Source organism: Ascidiella aspersa, chromosome 8, assembly GCF_963924565.1.
Source record: "Ascidiella aspersa chromosome 8, kaAscAspe10.2, whole genome shotgun sequence".
Classification (NCBI taxonomy): Eukaryota; Metazoa; Chordata; class Ascidiacea; order Phlebobranchia; family Ascidiidae; genus Ascidiella; species Ascidiella aspersa.
In genome coordinates, this window is record NC_139454.1 from 15,283,860 (window position 1) to 15,305,703 (window position 21,844).

Sequence of the window (21,844 nt, forward strand, 5' to 3'; positions counted from 1 at the left end):
AGGAAATAGAAAACTAAAGCTAATTACAGACTCAACATGCTTAATAGATTAATAAAACTAAAAATTACAACCAAATTGACTACCTATTACATACCTTGGCTATCAATTTATCTCTAGCATTTGGATAGTAATATCTTGACCACATTTCAAAGGAAATTGCACCTTTTGAGTATTTGCCCACTCCAGAGAAATTGGAGAGCAGGACCTGCTGAACAGGGGTTGAGCATGGGAGTTTAATACTGTGCTTTTGATTAAACTCAAATTTTGGATTAGGGATACAGAGAGTTGTTTCACTTCTGAACTGGGCCATCAAGAAATTGTGATCTAGACAAAAATATTCACGGCTTTTACAGCAAATTTACTCATAGTTTTAAAATATAGTTTGTATAGATGGTTATTATTAAATTACAATGTATTATATAAGAACTGTTTTTATAAAAATAAACAGACAAAAAATGAAACCAACGACAGTCAAAACTAGTATATCTTTGTCAGAAAATTTGAATTTAAGTGGGTTTTTAGATTGTTAACTAGTGAAAAATCATCAACTATTCTTGCAAATATTGACCTATGTAGAATATATATATCTCAACAGAGTGGAAATTCAACACTTTGAGGAATGTTGGGGGGAGTTTGGCATTTGTGTGAGATATTGCAATTATATGAATATTTTATGTCTTTCATAAATTTGGTATTATTAGTACAAGGTACTCCCTCTCCGAAGCATGCAAAAACATTAAAATAGGAAGGTACCTAAGTGCAAAGGAATCCTGCGTTCTAAGGCACTGCTTAAAAAGTTAGTTATGAACAAAACAACTAGAGCGGTGTTCATTTTAATTTTTTACCATGTGCGCAGGTAACACAGATTTCCTAACAGCTTTAGCTTGACCTTATCAGGGGTTTATGTTTCATGATTTCCCCACTTGGTTGTATACATTTGTAAGGGCAAACAAACAAATTCAGGAAAAGTATTGCAGATGTTATTGAAGCTAAACTTTAATTCAGGAACAATTTTACACATTGTTATTGAAAGTAAACTATACTACTGGCAACATATCTCCGACCAAACAAACAAAGCTGGGCAGTCGGAGCTCGAGCCAGGGCCATTTTATTATATTTGTGGTGCGGAGCTGAAGCCATTTTTAATGTTTTTGTGGAACTAGAGTTTTAAATTTTGACAGCTGAAGGTATAACATTTTTATCTGTTCTAGCTTGAATTTAAAACTGCTCAAATGAACAAAACACTTACAAAGTTTAGTATGGCAAATGTAATTTTATTTAGCCTTTGCTGAAGCAAAATTACCGCTTCAAAGACAGACCTGGAGCCAGAGTCATGGGATGTGTTTGGTGGATTTGGAGCTATACTGGAGCCTTGGATATGCGCTTAGTGGCTCCGGAGCTGGAGCCTGGGCCATTGGTTAAGTGTTTTATAGCTTGGGAGCTGGAGCCATTGCTGTTTTACTGTGGCTCCCGAGCCCTGCTGCCAAAGCCTCAGAAGTGGCCCACAAAATTTCATTTAGCACTACATAAAATGTATTAGATAAGACAGCAGAAACTATTTTACATTCTATAGGACTTACACCTGGTTTAGCCGGAACAGTCACAAAGAGTCCCTAATAGTGAATCAAAATGTCCATTATTACATAAATGTATATATTCTTTTTTTCTATTCTTTTTCTATTTAATTCTTAATTTGATTTTTTTTTTATAAAGCAATATCAACATATAAAGTGACTATAATAATTAACTTTAGTGGGCATGAAACACATGACAGATGCTAATAGAGAAGTCTAGAAGCCTATCTTCAGATTGTGCATTTCCTTTTGATGCGGTAACAAGGTTAAGAAAAATGATATTAAGGGGTGGCACTTAAAAATGTCAAGTTGCATGAGCAGAAAAAAACAAGGGATCAGTAGCAAAGCCTCTTTAAAGTACTATACACTAACCACAGGACTGTCTATCCTTTCTAGCACAATGAGTGCCATCAGAAAAAACGCAACTTGCCAAATCTAGTTATAGCAAAATGTTGTTCAGCCAGGGTGCCAGTCTCTGGTTTTCATTCTAGCATGTGGTGCAAAATTTATTGATTATTGTACTAACACTGTCACATAACCATATTGCTCTGCAGTATTAGTCAAAAAACACAGACAGCATTTGTGACAACGCTTTCACTTTTTCCCCGCTGACATTTCATTAGATTGTAGCATTTAGATCATTTACTAGATAACATCGATTACTTATATGCAAGACAGTGCACATTTTTAAACAGTATTTATACAATCTGATGACTGCTACCTTAAATCAAAGAAAAAATCAAACATGAATTACTTTTCAAAACATATTTTGTCAGGGTTGTTTTACCAGACTAAGAGAATATTTAAAAACTGAAAAACAAAAAACTTTAGAACAGTCTTACATACTTTGTGCTTCAACTTCATGATGAACATCTCCAACTTTTTTTATATCATCTCCTTGCAATATAGGAAAGTTGTACTGAATAAAACAATCGCTTTCACCCCAAACCTAAAACAGAATTTGTGATAATTTTAACATCAACTATAATATTGGAATCTAATAACCATTAAAAAAACATAGGAATATGATTGCCAGATAAATGATGGGTCATGATAATGTATTTGATGGTTAGAACTAGGGATGTTCAAAGTAGAATCCCAAGGTATTCTAGAATAATAGGTTGCGAATCTAGAATAACGAATCCAGAATAGCGAATCCTAGTATATTTTTATTAAATTATTTATCCTCAATTTTGTTTGGGGAAGGGATTAATCTTAATCTACCCTACAGGGCCACAAACAATTTGCTAAGGGCCACAAACAATTTGTACATTATAAAAAAAATCTCTTTTGACTAACATGACCTGTTATGCAGTCAAATGATGTACTGCAAAGAATACAAAGTTATTATTGACATAACGAATTCTTGACAATTACGTTGTGCATAACTGCATAACTTCACTGAATATTGGCCTAAAGTTGACCTTAAATAACACTATAGCGCATTTTGTAGAGGGCCAGCACGTTTTGCAACGCTATGTTACTTTTGCAACTTAACGCATTTAGGGAATTTGCGAACTCCACACCAGACATTACACGTTGATCGCTCGCCCAATAACGCTTGATTGACACTTAATTATTAGACGAACGTTATCGCGAGACGCGGTAATTGGTCGCCCGAAAAAACGCTGATACTGCACTACGAGGTTACATTTAAAGCAAGCACTATAAATTGGTCGCCGCGGCGACAGGCCTACTTACCACTTGCGTTTGTGCAATTAGGCGCGACAATCGGCGGTAAAACATTAAATTATATCGGTTCCAATTACCCGAAATAAACGGCAGAATTGGATTCGAATCCAGATGGAAGGATTCGATATTCTACTTTGAGCATCCCTAGTTAGAACAATTAAAATTAATTGCTGCCAGATGTGCCGCAACATTCCTGAAAGTGTGTTTCTTGCCTTTTTAAGGGTACTTTTTTAATAATCAGTTGAATTAAAATGAAAAAAGTATATCTCATCAAAGTAGGTATTCTTTCCTTATGCAATATATATATATTTTTTGGAATTGTTTTACCTTTCCATAATTTTTAAAACTTCCTAAGTTATGTTTTATCGCCGGAAAATGAATATCAAATTGTGTTTTTAACTGACTCAAATATCAAGAAAGGAGTATAAACAATAAACATACAACTGTTTTTAAACTTTACACCAAAGTGTAAAGGAAGATTGACCAAATGGTTGAAACTAATAAAATATCATTTTAAATATTTGATTGGCATTTTGTGAGTATCATTAGTCTTGCCAGCTGTTTCAAAAAATAAATTTAGCAAATAGTACTAAACACCAATAATGTAAGGTTTCATTCTTCAAATATGGTACTAAAAAGTAAAAACTCAATGTTTTCTGATCCGCTATTGCTACGAGGTACAATTTTCGTGACTTTGGCCGGCTTCAGAAAAAACGCAGAATCAGAAGAAAAAGGCATGTAATACGTAAAATTTTCGCCTTCTTTTGGCGTTTAATAAAAAAATAGCTCCTTTTTCTCTGGGCACCCTAGAATGTTTGCCTATTGTCTAGTCGTTATCTATATATCGTAGGTGTTGTCATATATTGTATAGTAGGTGTGCCGCCGAATTGTTTTAGCTCTGTGGATGTGCCGTATGTGAAAAAAGGTTGCGGAGCACTGCAATAGATATTTATTTTTATATTTGTTGTGAACTTTAACATGCAGGTTCAACATAATTAATATCGGAATACAAGAAGGATTGAAGTATATTTATCTGCATGTGTAATCAGACAGGGAATATTTAATAAAAAATAGTGCTCACTTAAATGCTAGTTTCTCAAAATATCTCAAACCTCTCGTTTATCATTTTTCAGCAGACAAATAAAAAAAAATTGTTACGCAAAAAATCGGGTTGGCTTTTAACTGAAAAAACAAATAAGGCCACAAACGTCCACAACTAAGTAACCATAAATAATAATTTCCTTGAATTATATATACCAAAATATTGTGTATAAACTAAAAATAATTTACCCCAATATTTCACTGTTTCTTGTTTCATTATTATAATTAAAAAAGGGTTCCGTTAACCTGATTTAAACAATTTGCTTGATATTTATTATTAATGCTCCCATTGCGAACCTTTTAGGCAGTTAGTGTACATTTCTTTGTTATTGGACTACAGTGAATGTGTAATCAATAAATTTTCTCTGTAAATTTAATTTTGCCAATCAATTTACTGTGATGATAATTCAAATATATAAAGCAAGTTAAAAAGCAAAACCTGATTATCTTCAGGTTTGAATCCTTCCAAGCTGTTGATCTCGATTTCAAAGCTATGCTCATCTATACGACACTTTGCAACAAAATCATCTACCGTTTGTGATGCTTTGTCTTCTGGAAATTTTGAGTTAAAATCCTCTGAATCAAATTCCTTTATTTTGCACAGTTTTTCTATCTGGGTCAAACAAAAACACATGTGAATCTGAGATGGTTTTGTATACACTGTTGCAAGAATGCAGCAGCTGCTTAAAAAATATTTGATTTAGGCAACTCAACTACTTTCTTTACACTTTTTTAAATGTGTAAAGTTTAACAACATTTAAAATTGTAAAAATTATCTGTAAGAACACAAGAGTGTGGCTTACCTGTTTTTTGGATCCAAGAGCTACCAATGAGAGAAGGCGCCCTCTAGGTTGGCCGGTGAAAACATCCACTATTGGCAGAAAACTATCTACTGATATCATAGGATATTCACTCTCCAATGTAGCTCTGAAAGCAAAAATTCAAGACTGCATTACAAAGACTCTCTAAATCTATTTTTAACAAATAAAAATAATTAATAATCTTTTGTTAAAATAAAAAGATTTTTCAATTTCTTAAATGTGTGATATTCATCTACATATTTAATTAAATAACTCCTAATATGAATTATAGTAGAATTCAGCTATAATGACACTTCGCCTATTGTGACACAAGTTGCGTAGTATTATCTTTAAACCATATGTATTTCAAAGAAATGACTTCACCTATAGCGACTTTGTACATAGAACATGTGTTTACGGTGACACAAAATTGCTGTACCTTGGGCTAAAAACTTTACATATAAGAACACTTGAAGTTTATGATGCAAAAATATACACTTTATCTCTGTGCAGGCGAGATGACAGAAAAGGATTACAATCAGGCTTCTCAGTTCTGATGTAATAAAGCATCTGTTTCTGTGGCTGATTCCTGTAATTTCAGTTCAAGTGACATTGACAAGTGACATTGATTTTGATTGTAGTTGATAATAATCTATCATAAATGTTTATGTTTGTACATTTTTACTTTTATTTCCAAAAAATGGATAAAGTGTTTTTTCAATTAATTAGTGTCATTTGGGGTCTATATATGAACTGAAAAAGTTCCAGTTTATATGACCTGAGAGAGGGGCATAACCAGAAAATCAAAAAGTGAGGGGTACCTGAGTTGGGGTACCTGAGACGCTTCAGGGGTACCCAAGACGCTTCACACATTCGGCAAAATCCCACTACAAATATTACAAAATTTGTTCATAAGCATCATTAATTTTGCTATCAACGATGTGCAACAGATTGTGATTGATATGTCACAAAGACTGTTCTGGCACCCAATTCCATAGGCAGACTATTTTTGGTACGGTCTAGATCAGGGGACCACAAGGGAAGTAGGGCCATTAAGTTTGAGTCGGGAAAGCCTTTATATATTTTAATAGCGGCCTATATTTGGAAAGTTTCTCAATTGTTTCCATTAGTACAATGAATTATATATAAGAAAGCGGTCTTACTTCGTACGTGGCAAGAAATGTAACTCGAAATATATACACCAAGCCCCTTATAATGTCAGGAGACCTTCGTTCGATCTGGTGAGGGGAAAGAGCACTTGCAATTCAACACTATTTTGGCCATTACTGAAACACCAAACTAATTTGCTGAGCCGGAATTTGAGTGTACTTCCTAGTGTTTTTTTTTGTTTTTAAAAAAACTCTCACAACATTTTAGCCTGTTTTTTATATCCAAAGCGTCATGAGCATGTTGTTCTCTTAGAACTAATATATGCAAATTAAATCAGATAAGTAATTTTTTCGCTGAAAGCGATAGCATTTATTGTCTCTATTAATATTAAAACTTTTGCTAACATAAACCGCTTAACCAAATTAGGCAGTTTTCACAAAGCTTTAACGCTATAAACAAGCTATTATAAGATGCTATACTGGAATCTTTATGTGGTTAATGTGTTTCTTTATAGCTGTGGGACACTAACGTGATGAACATCAAACATATAGTTTTACGGAAATATATTTTTTATGTGGTCAAGCGTCGTTCATCTTTTTAAATTTAAAGTTTTGTTAACTTAAACCACATGCAGGCAATCTGGTTGCGCTTGGTACATAGAGTTGGGCTGGACAAAGGGTTGTTTAAAGTTCTTGTGTTAAGATATCGCGTTTTGGCTTAATTTTGTAACGTCATTTCTTAAAACAGAGGTCGGCAACTATCATAATGCAATTGAAGTTCAAAATAAACCTTGATTTTAACATTAAATAAATATGTGAAAGTTTTGGCTAAAGTACAATGGTTTGTAAAACAGAAACAATTATTTTTTGGCTTTCAATAAATTTTTTTGCAAAACCATGCCCATATTGCTACAAGCAATACTATAGCATTATTGCATTAATTTTTACCATTACTACAACCACCAAGTTAAGCCAACAAGTTTATTACCAAAATTTAACAACAAGTAAATGTATCAGTAATAAAATATTTTTTTACTGCTCATCACAACTTTTGTCACTCTGAATTTTCTAAATCAGCGTTGTCCAACATCTTTCTATCGTGGGCCAAAAACTATTTGTTTAATCTTGCTGGCCAAAAACTATTTTTTTCATCTTGCGGGCCAATGTTTTTAAATAGCGATTTTTAGGCTTATTGCTTTATACATAGCCTATATTTTTAGCATATATACTAACTTTATGAAATTTATACCTTTGTTCAGCTATGGCCAGCAACACATTTGAAGTTAACGAAATACGATAAATGTTTCATTACATGTGATATTATACACTTTTGCTTAGTGGTGCTACAAATCAAAAAGGATCATTCACAAAGTTTTTTTTGTCAATTACAATAACAAAAATTGAAGTGATATTGCTAGATGGAAGCAAAGCTGACTATCAGTTCGCAGGCCAAAAAAGCGTAGCTCATGGGCCAAGGGTCTGCAGTTGGGCCACACTGTTCTAAATCATCACCAGGGTCCACTAAAGACAAAGGATTTGGTTCTTCTAAATTTCTAATTACCCTAAGATTGTGGTATACCCCGACTAGTGTTTCCTTTTATGACAAACGCGATTCATCATATAGGTGCATTTATTCTAAACAAAATAAATCTACTTTGCTATAACAAACACTTTGTTATTACCACAGAACATGTGTTTGCATCAGGTAAGCCCTACCATTTCATATTTGAATTGTTTAAAAAATGTTAGAATCACTATTATTAAAAACTCAAATTTACAACATTTGAATCCAATATGAGTATTTGACCGGTTAAATAAAGTGCGGTCAATGGACCGTATTTGACCGGTCAATTGACAGGCTTGCCAACCCTAACTATAAGTAAGACATTTTTCCTAGCATGAAACTCTCTAAAATGCGATTTTCTCCCAACTAATTCGTTGATGTGTTCTTCATTGATGAGTATAAGAAGTATGTTCATATTTTATTTTGTTTGTGCCAAATGTGTCACGTCTCCTTGTAAATTAAAGGTTTGGACAATTAAAACCAAACAAACGCATTTTTTTCGTGCTGCGCGTGTTGCTTCCTGTTGTAGTATAACTAAACTCAATTTAAAGTGGATCAAACCTTTAGGTTGTCCTGATCAAGAGTATTATATTAAAGTGCCTAAAGGCCACACGTTTTTATAACAAATTGTTAGTGGAAATTTCCCACCAAGAACTTGCTGAGTTTGGTTTGGCTGGCAACTATAAAGGTTGCCGACCTCTGTCTTAAAATTTATATTGCCTCCTGAAAAATCCTTAGATCGGGTAAATACAGTCCACAATTAAAGTGGGATGCGGCTGGTGAAAGCAGCACCAATATTAGGACCTACATGTTGGCAAAGGCGCTGTGTAATTAACAAATTTGTATTCCCCGGATCGAATCATTCTAAGTATAGGTTAAACAAAATGTAAGATTCAACCAAGCTGGTCTCCTAATAACTATTACATATTGTGTTTTACTCTGTGTAATTTGGTTAAGCCGCGTGTTGTTGCCAATGATTTAAAAAGGTAGTTTACCATGTCACTAAAAATAATGTTACGGATAGAGTAATATCCTGGCTTGAGTGCTAAATAGTGTGTAAAGTGGTAAACATTTTAATTTTCCCTTAATGAAACATTTTAATTTTTCTAATCGTTAATTAGTATACAGCATATAGGTTAGTAACAGACATCAAGAAGTTCTTAAATATATAAGTCTCAAGTCAAACTTTTTTTAAGTTTTTTTGTTAGGGTAATAAGCGCGGTTATATTAAGATCGCGGCAAGTTGTTATGTACCAAATGTTTCTTTTTTAACAGTAGCGTTTGTAAAAATTCGAACACAACTATTCTGCTGTTTGCATGTAAATAAAAAATATTGTGACAAACAGTTCAAATATTTTATTTGGTAATGTCATCAAATCAACAATTTTTAGTTAATTTTTTGGGTGCAACTTCAGAATTAAAAAAAAACACAAAAATAGCACATGGAAGCAAAAAAATGGCCATCGCTATAAGCTGCCCATACCACGTTAGGTTGTACCCTTCTGTGGGATGTGTTTAGTCAAACCTAATTAAACAATCTTACCAATCACTGAGCACTTCAAACTTTGTGTCCATGAATTCACTTATCAAAATTTTGGTGTTTGGTAAATAAGAAACATAAAACAACAAACCTTGAAACTTGCTCATCTTTAAGTGACTGGTAGAAGATATCGAGGGGAATCTTTACAAGTCCCATTAGCTTGTCATTAGTTTGATGAGATGTGGTCACTTTTGTCCATACCTCAACTACCATGAAGTTGTCATGCAGGCAGCTAAGAAGGTCTTTATTGATCTTTAGAGGAGTCACCTAAAAATGGTAAAACTGTAAACATCAAGTACACATATTTTGAATAAAAAGCTATTTACATGATATAGGTAATCCAACAAGACAGGGGATTTTTAAAATTGAAACACCACAAATAAATAAACTACACATTATCTATGCCAGGGTTTCTCAACCGTGGTCCTCGGCCCCCCTGGGGCCACGGAGCGGTCATTGGGGGGCCACAAGCATAAGTCTGTAGCAATGTTGTGGTATTGCAAAACCCGTGTCACTATTTTTAATTTGTATTAGTTAAACTCAAACTTGCAGTGCTAAACCTTCTTTGACCTAGGGTAACGCATTTTTTCTTACACATTACTACTTGCTTTTTGTGAGAAGTGCAACAGTTGACATCCAGCTTGTAATTCTTTATCTGCTCGCCTAATTGCCAAACATTGTTACGTCACATACAACCAACATTTGTGTTTTTCTAGTTTACCCATTTTCTCTTTGAAACGTTTAAAAATGTCTAAAATTTGCAAATGGTGCGAGAGTTACGTTTTTCTTGGCTTCACAAAAGTTAGACAAGACGGCCATGATTGTGCGCAGTGTCTTCACTGCTTGGTGGTGATGTCAAATGCTTCATTACGACCCTCCAAACTTAAAAATCACGGCGATAAAAAGCATCCCCCCCAAAAAATGATGCTGCTGATTATATTTCTGCTAAAAAAGTACGATTTGATCAGGAAGCGACGTCACCTGATTTCGAGTTTTAATTAATTTATTCATTCGTTGGCTTTCGTCCAAGTGGTTTTTTAACAACATGGTGAAATAAAATAAGTGAAACATGTTAATCACAATTTTAGTCATTTTTTTATAATCGAACGGGGCCACAAGGATTAAAAGCCTTTCGAAGGGGGCCACGGGGCACGAAAGGTTGAGAACCACTGATCTATGCACTGCATTGATTTATATCTTGTTCAGGGTTATTTAATAAAAATTTGCACTCATTAGTTGGGTGAGTGTCTACCAATCTTATATGGTGGGGGGCCTTGATTGTTTATGGCTGATTGTTTACCAGACTATTAAATCTGTAGAACTTTTTACTATGTTTCATGTTTTTTAATTTGTTGTTGTACTTAGACAAACAATTAACAATCTATGGCCTCTATGCAATAATTGCCCTTTAACAAACAGATCCACAGATGAGGGTCGTCGCTCAACTGGTTGTCAATCAGCACTCTTGCATTCGCAAGTGGGCAAGTGCAAAAATCCAAACCTACTGTTGTAGAACTTGAGGAGTACAACAGTAATGTTCTTATAGTGTAGAAAATCGGCTGTTGCGTTCATTAACTACTTCATGTGTCATGAACTACAATCTTCATTTTTCAACATAGTGACTATGTTGAAAACGAATAGAGAGTTATTCATGTTCAAAATGTACCTACTTTTGTATGGGCTTTGATATTGTTATTATGCTTACGACAACCTCCGTCCATTATGCTCCTAAATGTGTTTTGGCTGTGCTTCAAAGTTAAAATGTGTGTCTATTTTTATTTCTAAAAAAAATGTTTTAAAATGTGAAAAAAAGTCCCGGAAAGTATGCGCTAGTTAGTTATGGTTACGGTTTAAGCTTATATTCACTGTATTACTACTCCCCAGACTCTCCCTGCAACCCTTTTGGGATCACCACAGTTTGGAACCATGCAGTCAACAAATGACTGGAACTGGGTTAAATGGTTTGAAAAAAACCTTCATTTTTAGATAAAAAAAAAGACTGCATAAAAGTACCAAGTCCAGAGTCCATCGTGTGGCGTGCGCTGTACCAAATTTCGAAATTGATAAGGCCGCAAACTTGTAAAGGTAGAATAGAATATATTTAGTTGTAAAGGTGGAATAGAATATTTTTCCCACCATTTGTTGTGTGTTGGTGAGTTGTATTACACCGGATGAATTGCTAAATATCAACTTATTATAATTACGTAAATGGGTTGAATACAGGCTGTGGAGTCTCGGGTTATTGGTAACCAACTCCGCAGCCCTGCATTGTACACAGCATGTTGGCATATAATATTATCTATAGTGCACACAAAAATGCTATCTATAAAGCAGAAAACAATCTATGACTTGGTGCAAATCAGTTGATGCATAGATTAGTTATTTAAGTTTTAGCGTCTCTCAAAACAAGATCCAGTTTATATCTATTTTTATATCATGTAATATTTTTGTAGTACAAATCTGTTATTCATCTACATAGAGTTGCAACTTAAACTTTGAACAAAAAACAAATAGTACCAGAAAAAAAAACAATGTGCCTCACAAACTTTAGCTATTTTATAACTTGGTCAAAATATTTTGTGAACATTACAAATTTAACAAAAAGACCTTTTAAGACCATAAATTGGAACTCTCCCAAGGTTTTAGTTTTAATTCTTGCAAAAATATTAACGCTATGATCAACACAATAACAAAAGTTAATAAATTGAGTTAACAGCAGAAAACACATACCATAAGTTAGACATAGAATAAACCAAAGATCATTCCGACACTAAAACAAAGTTTTGAAAACATTTAAATAACGCAAATCAATTCAAAGATTTTTTGTCGACCTTGCAACAGTTGGTTAGAAGATTTTCATAGGATATAATTATATTGCGTTTACATTTGTAATTTTCCTTTCAGGTAGGATATATATATTTAATAGTAATACATTATTTAAATTTTATAGACAGTCTTTAGGCAACCTGAGTATAGTTGAACTTGGGGTTAGAAGTTTTCCACATAACAGAGCTGGTGGAAGCTTCATCCAATGCCAGCGACCGACAGACAAGAAATGTATTAGGAAAACATTCCTCTGCTTCTGTGTTGCTATGTGCTTTAGCTTCTAATAAATATAGATTTACCAATAAAAAACAAATACAAAATATGTTTACAAGATAAACACAATTTCGGTTACAGTCCAAACATGTTTTTAGTTATACAAAGGTTGTTTAGAATTTAACAATTCTTTACCAGGTACACCATTTATGTATGGTTTATTCCTTCAAAAGTGGGCCAGTTTCTCCACCAACTATGTCAGAATTTTTTAATATTGAAACGCCTTCAGATTGGCAGATTTTATTTAAAAGTTGAAACCGGTTAAAAGTTATCGGCATCTCATATGTCAAACACTATATGGCTTGTCTTGGATGAGCACTTTTCCAAACATGATTACATTTGGATTGCCATGCTTTGCTTTTATCTTTATTTCCACATGTTATATAACTTACCTGACAACTTGAACCCTTTCACAGAAATATAATGAAAGTTTACAGGGAGTGTTTGTATATTTAAGTATAAATTTGTAGCCTTGTTTCTACAATAAATGTTCAGCTAAAATGCTATTTTGTATATGAAATAATTCAAATACATTTATTGAAAGGTTTTTAAAGACCTAAAATTGGACCACTTACCGTAGTTTAAATATTATTTAAAAAACAACAGCATAAATGACATGGCCAACAAAATAACAAATAGTCTATGACAGTTTTAAAACACCTATCTTAAGCTGCACATATATAAATATATTGAAATACTTTTGGAAAAACACAGGGTTTTTTAAAAACATTTCAATATGCAAATCAAACAAAATAATATTTAAATACTTGTAAGATTTGAAGACCTACTGACAACCCTGTACTCTGTTAACTGAATTATACAGGCTCAGCAGGAAGCAAGTCAAATATATGTATGCCAATATTATTGGTCTGCAGGGATGTCCGATATCTGACATTTTATTCAGCTACTACTGCCCTATGTTTTAAACAAAAAGTATAGCAATCCTAATACTGAATGATGTCATAACTAAACTTAAAAGGCAAAATAAATAGGCCTTAAATGTTCAAAGGAAAGTTTTTCTGTATACTAAGATCTAAAATGAAATCTTACAAAGTTTAGTTAGGTCCTTGTTTACCATACTAATTTTGATGCATTTAAAAAATCGATGCGTTTAATCAAGAATCAGTGAAATTCCTATAGAAATTTGGTATCGGGCTGGTTCTGATACCGACATCGTATCGGATGATACCACCAATACTACCACGGATTGTGTATCAGCTCTGATTAGATATTGTCAGATACCCCTATTGGTCAATTAGCCTACAGTCTGTTCTACATCACAGTAGTAAATACAAGTACCTAAATAATACAAAAAACTGTGGATGCTACAAAGTAATTCAATTTAAATAAAATTACACATTTGTCATCTACATTGAAAGCCTACTACTAAACAAAACAGTAAAATAAACTGAGCTAAGCAAATCGTAATCCTAAGTTCGTAAAAGCGACTTTAGAAGGGCTAGATCACAGCTGTTGTACATGCATGTGGTCAGGTTGAATTGCAGTAAATATCTTTTAATGACTATGTCAGCTATGTACAAATTAACAAAAAAAAGAAGATGTTTATACCTGGAATGTCCCTTGCTTCCTTCAGCATAACATAAAGATACAAGACACTTTCATTATTCTCTGGAATTTGCTTTCCAAAAATATCATGTGTAAGTTGGATGTTTTCATTAATGAAACTTTTTGACCTAAACAAAAACAAAATAAATGATTTCCTTAAAGACAGCTAATATGATTTTTTTTTAACTTACCCATGGAAAAATTCCTGCTGAGGGCACACTTGACTATCTGGTTTGGCAACTGCATTTGCATCAGACAATTTAACTGTTTGTGGTTCCTTAAATTGTGACTTTTGAGAAGAAAGTTGTTTATCACTTGTCAATTCCACACAAACCTATGAATACACAAAGTAGATAAAGTTTTTAGCATTTAAAGAAAATTTTTTCAGTCCATAGGCTGCCTCACATGAAATTTTCACCTAGCAATCCACAACTCAATTTGTAATTGAGACCAAACAAACAACTTTAATTTATCTGCGAACACTGCCCATATAATGTTGATCATTGTGGCGTCAAAACATATTATTCACATAGGGGGTACAAGTTTCTATAAATTGCGTCAAGCAGGGTACCGCTCAAAAAGTTTAAGAACCTTTGCACTTCAAACTCGCTATAGTTTCCACATGTAATAAATTGTGCCTGTTGTCTCAATGGCGTGAAGTTAATTTTATCAGGTTAAATTACCTAATTGACTTTAGTTTAAGTGTTTGTTTCCATCCAAAAATATGGCAGTTATCAAAAAGGTAAAGAACCACTGGTTTAATACATCATTGCAATATTTAGAGCAGTGGTTCTCAACCGGGGGTCACGGACCCCTGGGGGTGCGCAAAACGTTTTCAGGGGGTCCGCAAAAGCTTCAAAATATATTTTTATTAAATTAATTCAAGCTGGGATATGTGCTTAATCACTTACTTGGAAGTGATAAAATCACATTGTAACATGTTGTAAATCGTATTGAGTATGACGTAATACTTCCATTGTGATGTAACACAAATAGATTGTAAAATGAAAGGTGCTTTATAAACAGTTCACATCTACTGAATTTTGGTTTAACTTTATGCTATCGTTCGCAAAGATGACATGCGTCAAGCGCAGGGATGGCGAATCTTTTTGTCGCTCGGGTCACAAACACAACCTTAATCCTTACAAAATGCACAAGTGGGTCATATATTTTATTATATGCTAATTTTATGCGAAACTTTGCTGCGGCGTCATTTTAAGTGTCAATTGTCTGTTTTGGTAATCATTCAGGTTTTCGGCTGATTTCCAAATTGAGATTCTCACTAATATTAAGAACCTAAATAGTTAACAAATGCTGCAGCATTTTTCATGGGACTACAGGAGTTCAGCAGATAGCTTTTCAGTATGGTTTACCAAGGTTTTCAGAATTTTTGATCTGCGAGCTCTTAATTTTCCTCCCTTTCGCCACCGTTTAACATTTTACGGCGATAAACAAACTGCTTTTAATTGTCATCTTTTCTGCACACATTTTTTTTTTTTTTTTTAAGTGGGGTTATAGTAGGCATTCCTAAAAACACTTTTGCACGGCCAAAATGTTGGGCAGATCTGATTTAAACAGTGTAGCGCTATCTAACAAAGAATGTTATTTTTACATGCTCCTTTTCTGCAAAAGATTTATAGCTTTTCGTTTTTTTCTAGAGAGACAATTGGGTCATTAAAAAATTGTGGTGGGTCAGTGGTTCGCCATCCCTGTTCTAGCGTTGTCAAAAACACAACCACGCATTTCAAGACTTGCTTCGTAGATGCAGCAGCAGAAATCACATTGAAATAAACGTGTCATAATAAATCAATTTGGTGTTTTCTGTTACTTTACTCAAAGGGTCTGCGACTATTTGACGGCATCAAAAAGGGGCCATGGGTACAAAAAGGTTAAGAACCACTGATCTAGAGGCTTCCTACAAAACACAAACTCTTTAATATTTATGTTCACAGTTTATCACTTTGCAATTTTTGTGGCAGTCGATTGAAGCCAGGAAGTGTCGAGATAATAACTTACAATGATGCAACCCATTACAGAACCAGATATGGAGGGCTGTTTGGCATCAAATTCACGATGAAGCTCCAGTTCGCAGTTTGCTTGCATATTTTGGGATTCAATAACATTTCTCAGGGATAGGGAAGCTAAGCCAAGTGGCAAAACCTTAGAAACAAACAAAATATATCAAAGAGCATGAAAAGTATTATTTAAACACAAACAGGAAACATCTATCTATAGACATATATAAATAATTAATAAAAAACTTACTACTTTAGTCTTTGAGTTTTTACAGTAAACTTTAAAAACCAGACTGTCTGTCATCCATTTATTTAGATTGTCAGGTGAAAATTTAATTGGAAATATATTGTATTGGTCAAACTTGACAAGGCCTCCTGTGAAAACAAATAATTATTTTAGTAAACGGAAGAAAAATTACATTAACCATATACTATCTACTACAGAAGAAAATATTTTATCTACAAAACTCATGAAAGCAACGTTATAAACACTACCACATTAAACATAAAAAAAGCAAAAATAAGCATAACAATACTACACCTCGAGTAACGTTTTTTGAAATGATTCTAGTTACATCATGTGAGGTAGTTACACTTTGATTTTTTTTCGCACAAAAAGGAAAAGAGTATTCAATAAAATATGTCCTGAAAAAAGTATAGTTAGTATATTGACTATACTTGATAACGGGTAAAAATTAATAATTAGCTCACTAAAACAAAAGCAATTCATACCACAAATTCTGTTGATTGTTTAATAGTGACGAACGGCCAGGTGGTTGGCTTGATTTAACTTTCACATACAAATCCTTTTTAGGAATGCCAAAAAACTTTTGAGAATCATCAATAGACTGCTTCATATCAGGTGTTAGTTGAATGCCTTTTGCTGTAATCTTTACTAGATTGATATGGTTGGGTAAAGACAATACTGAGCTATTATTTGATTGAATATTCTCATGTGGATGACAAAGCACGTCACTTGCGGTTTGGTGTGGCACAGTAAATTTCTCCTGTTTCAATTATAATACATCTGTTTTTGCTTCTACATAAATGTTTCGATGTATATATTTTGTTCTGTAGTAACAAAGTAAAAGGATTTGCAACTACATTTTATATTGGGTACAAAAATTTTGTCACTATTTTGTAAGTGTACCAAGAATAAATGTATTGACTTTCAAAACTCTTTGTTTGGACATACCACTGTCATTAACCAATAAGATGTAACACATTTAAACAAGACGTAATTATAAGCAAGGGCGTAACCAGAATTTAGAAAAGGGGATCCTTAATTTTCAACTAAACCCAATTTTCCATCTTACAGTAAAGATTAATGACATGATAAAATAGTAAAAGGTATGACATCGAAATATAGTTTCATAACTCCACTATCAGTAGCACAGTTTCCTAAGTTCCATGCACGGAACTAATTCAAACGCACTTGACAGTCACAGTTAAAAAACGTTTTAAAAGAATCTTCTTCAGGTAAAAAATGCCGTAGTTACACCAATACCGGATATTAGCGCAGGGTACATCAACTCCTGTTTCATTGCAAAATTACGAATTTGATGATGTTGTAAATAAACTTATCGGTTTGATGATGTTGTAAATAAACACTTGAAGATCAGCCAAATTGAACGAATAGGCGGCAGAGAAAATTTTCCTGTGTCTTCGGCCGACTCGAGTACAAAATAGGAGACAAAAGACAGTGTTTTGTTTTCTCATTAGCTTAGGGCTCTTGACGCAATTACATTAGAAAATATTGCCACTTGGGACAGTGAGTTAAACACTAACAAAAAGGACAAAAAACAATAACAGCACTAGCTAAGGGGGAGGGGGCCGAACACCTAACCCCTGTATGCACCACTGATTATAACACATTAATATAACTTTATATCATCACATATAACCAAAGTGTAACATTTAAAATTACCGTGTCTTGTAAGATTGTTTCTTTAGAACCGACACAGGAAAGTGAGTTGGAGTAAAAGCTCTAGAAAACAGAATATATTTAGTTTGCAGAAAAAAGTTGATAACTGGTTAAATCATAACACCGCATACTTTATTGCTATACAACAAATGCTGGAGTATTGAGTCATCATTGAGAGGGTCTTCCAAATCAGAAATAAGACTTTCCAGATTAGATCCAACAGAAGACACTTCCAAATGTGACATGTCGTCCTTTATGCCTTTAGCCCCAAGCACCATATCTACTATCCGCATATCACCATAATTCCTATCAATATTAAAAAAACATAAACATGCTAGAAACAAAATTATCTAGTGCAACTATGCGCCTATAAATTCTTTGTACAACAGTGTTCCCACTTAGCCCATTTTTTGTGAGCAATGTGCATTTGTTTTAACCAAAGTCCACTAAACGAAAATAAATGTTTTTTTTAACAAAATTTGATATAAAGATATTAACAAATAATATTAAAAATTCAGTATCAAATGTTTACTTAAAATATTTTATTTGAGTTAAAGGCCAATAAAAATGTGCATTGCAAAACATTGCAAATTATTATTATTATGTCAAACAGAAGTATCCCAAATAACTATATTTTTATGTCTATTTACAAGGGATGTTTGAAGTAGAATATTGAATCCTTGGATGGAAATCAAATCTGGATTTTTATTCAATTTTTTTACTTTTAGCGATAGGAAATAATCATGACACAATTTCAACATTTTTTCTGATTAATCCTATTTTTAACAGAGTGGTTCTTAACCTTTTTTCTACCATGCCCCCCTAGATATTAAATAATTAACACACTAAAAGCAATTTTGACTATATGATCAGTAAGACCATTCAACTGTTAATCGCGTGAATCGCGAAAGTAGACCTGAGCGATGCCACGGCTCAGTATAATCACGGCAAAAAGTTATCCAAATTGTTTTTAATAACAGAAACATTGAAATAAATATCTTAAACAGTTTTACAAAAATGAATTATCTTACTTGAGAAAATGATTATCACAGGAAGGCTTAACAATTTCAATTCTTTGAACAGGTTTGGAATCTTTTTCAGGTGTATGTTTGTATTTCTGTGAAAAAAAGCATTATCTAATATGATTGAAGGGGATAATTTCTTTTATATATTTGTGTCATTTAAAATTAACCTAAGACTAAAAAGAAAAATCATTTTTTACAAAGCAATTTAATTTGATTTTGATATGCTTAATTTATGCAAACAAAATTATGTTAACTCAAACAAACTGAAATTGGCCACAACTTCTGCAGTAAAACTTATAATAAAGACACATATATTTATTATGTTTAACTATACAAAAATAGTGTAGTATGTAGTTACAAATACTCCTGAAAATTATTCTAAATTGGCACTTAACCATTTTTGAGGAGATCACATTCTGGTTGCTCGAGTTCACCATTGTTGTTGGCATAGGTATATCTAATGTTAAGTCAGATTTAGTAATTTCATTTCGCAATCTTTTTCCCCGCTGCAAGAGTTCTGCAATTAAACTTATGATAAGTGCAAGCAAGGCAGTACAAAAGTACTCACAGCAGTTGAAAAAAAATAAACAAATAAAAAGTAATTTTAACACATTTAAGTTTAAAGATGCTCATAATTGCAGTTCTTTGTTGTAATTAATGAATAAAATTATTTTTTTGTGATGTGCCTGATTCTTTGAAATACTTGCCTTGAATTGCTTTCAAATCAGTGCTACCCCATTGGGAACTCTTAACTTTTTTCACCTGAGTACCTGCAATAAACAAATAAAATGTCATAATTTGAAAGTCAATCATGTTGAACAGTGGTTTATCCTAAAGTCATACAGATAACAGTCAGTAATGGGAAATTTAGTAACAATCATATATATATCTAATGCTTACAGCCAGTATCACTGCACACTACAATTTAGAATGATTAGAATACAAAAATACGGTACACATGTACATTATAAAGGGTTTAGTTGCCTAATCTAGGTTGACCCTCTTTCAATGTATTTGTTCATATAAACATAATGCAGCAGACTACTATGTTACCTTTGAAGTGTATTTGTAACATTTTATGACTTTTTGAGTTCCTTTAGACTTGTGTTACCAGGGGCGTAGAGTGAGGGGTATCTAGGAGTCTTGACACCCCCATTTGAATCTCAGTAAACAATTATCACAAAACTAAAACCGTGATTGCTGCAATGTTACATCGGCCACATTGCACCTGGCATTGAAAACACGTCCTTATCGCCGCCACCGCATAATCACCGTTCATTATCGTTGTTTCATTTGGCAGTCTCAATTTTTCAGCCTGAGATTCACTTGAATATGTGCGAACAGGTTAACTCATGAAGAACAGGTGTTGGTTTGTGACATGACCTCCCTTTAATTTAATAGGATTTGCGGCCCATTAAAATTTTTGAAGTAACAATGCGGCCCATTATGACTGGACATCCCTGGTCAAAACCCAGGCCGAATATCATTTTCTGTGGCTAGTCGAACATTCTTTTATTTAAAATGTCTAAACTTTTCCTACTTGCATACAAAAAATTAAAAAAAAATTATAAAATATACAAAAAAGTCAAGCAATCTGTGTGCAAAAAATATTGTGGCTCATGATGCTAGAATTTTCAAACCTACCTTGAATATCCATAATAGGTTGCCTTATTGATGTAATAATAATCTATGGCACCTACCAAAATTATTACAAATAAATTTCAACATTACGTTCGGGCCAACTAGATATTTAATCTTACTTTGTTGATCATCTTTTTTCAAGCCAAGTGCATAAAGATTGTGGCCATTCTTTTCCAACAAGTCATCAACACCTCTTGGTGTGGAAACCGTCTCTGGAATTCTATTACTTTCCTGGGCATTTTTTCTATCTAAAAACAAAGTTGGAAATTATCAGTATTACATTCAACAATAGGAATTCATTTAACCATATGGATAGTGAAGTAATGACTGAAATTCCTAATAGCATATTTAACAAGTACAAAAATAATTCATGATTATGAATAAATATAACAATTTACTACCGAAGCTATTTATCAATATTACTATTATTGTTACCAGTAGCACTATATAAAGTAGAAAAATCTAGTTATTCCAACAGTTCTGTACAATAGTTGTGTCACAAAACATGCTAGGTGTGCCACACAGTGACTATTTTTTTAAATGTGAAAAAAAGGCAATTTAAATGCACAAAGTAGAAGGACAAGCATAAACACTAAAAATAATGAAGTCCAATGTATCTAGAGGCACATGCTCACAAAGACATATGTAACGGAGGCAAAAACAAAAAACTGAAGGTCTGTGCTTCAAAGTACGCTGGGTGTAGAAAAACATGCGGAGGCGTACTGTGACAGTTGTGCAAAAGCTTGTTAAGATTTTAATTTATTTGCCGTTACATAGTACCACCTGATACTCTATTTAAAACTAGAGAAATACGGCCATTTGCAAAGATTCCTTCTTTAAAGAATGTTTTTTCTCCTGTCCGTCTAGGGGTGTAAGACTATTCTCTTCAACAATTTTATTTTAAAGATTTTTTTTTCCTTTTTTGTAATGCTATGTTCGAAGAATCTGTTGTCCACTGTTTTTTCTGCCAATACTGATAGACGTGTTTCGTTGTCTTCATGGCTCATTTTTGGCAATATGACCACTAAGACTCCTTGTGTCAAAATACGATGTGATTTACCTTACTCTTTGTTTCTTCATTTCTGGGTATGTCACATTTCTGGGGATGTCACATTTCTGGGAAAACTTGTTTTTTCACTAACAAATTTTTAAATAAACACTGTCCGCTAGAACAATATTACTATCGCAACACTA

General features: G+C 33.3%; 1 protein-coding gene across 3 annotated transcripts in view; it reads right to left on the bottom strand.

Annotated features, from left to right (window-relative positions):
* The window catches only part of LOC146136280 (C2 domain-containing protein 3-like), a 54,057-nt gene that overhangs the window by 14,200 nt on the left and 18,013 nt on the right, over positions 1–21,844 (bottom strand). For 2 of the 3 annotated variants that reach the window (XM_083395189.1, XM_083395191.1), the window contains exons 7-24: positions 20,770–20,898; positions 19,717–19,779; positions 19,405–19,526; positions 19,016–19,101; positions 18,116–18,290; positions 17,988–18,047; positions 16,793–17,067; positions 16,602–16,705; positions 16,311–16,435; positions 16,062–16,205; positions 14,237–14,379; positions 14,049–14,173; positions 12,347–12,486; positions 9,472–9,647; positions 5,171–5,294; positions 4,807–4,980; positions 2,421–2,523; positions 95–324 (exon numbers count right to left, since the gene is read on the bottom strand). In XM_083395189.1, coding sequence (XP_083251315.1) covers positions 95–324; positions 2,421–2,523; positions 4,807–4,980; positions 5,171–5,294; positions 9,472–9,647; positions 12,347–12,486; positions 14,049–14,173; positions 14,237–14,379; positions 16,062–16,205; positions 16,311–16,435; positions 16,602–16,705; positions 16,793–17,067; positions 17,988–18,047; positions 18,116–18,290; positions 19,016–19,101; positions 19,405–19,526; positions 19,717–19,779; positions 20,770–20,898 — 2,498 coding nt within the window. The remainder of the gene's footprint in view (positions 1–94; positions 325–2,420; positions 2,524–4,806; positions 4,981–5,170; positions 5,295–9,471; positions 9,648–12,346; positions 12,487–14,048; positions 14,174–14,236; positions 14,380–16,061; positions 16,206–16,310; positions 16,436–16,601; positions 16,706–16,792; positions 17,068–17,987; positions 18,048–18,115; positions 18,291–19,015; positions 19,102–19,404; positions 19,527–19,716; positions 19,780–20,769; positions 20,899–21,844) is intronic. The other variant, XM_083395190.1, reaches the window with a different exon arrangement.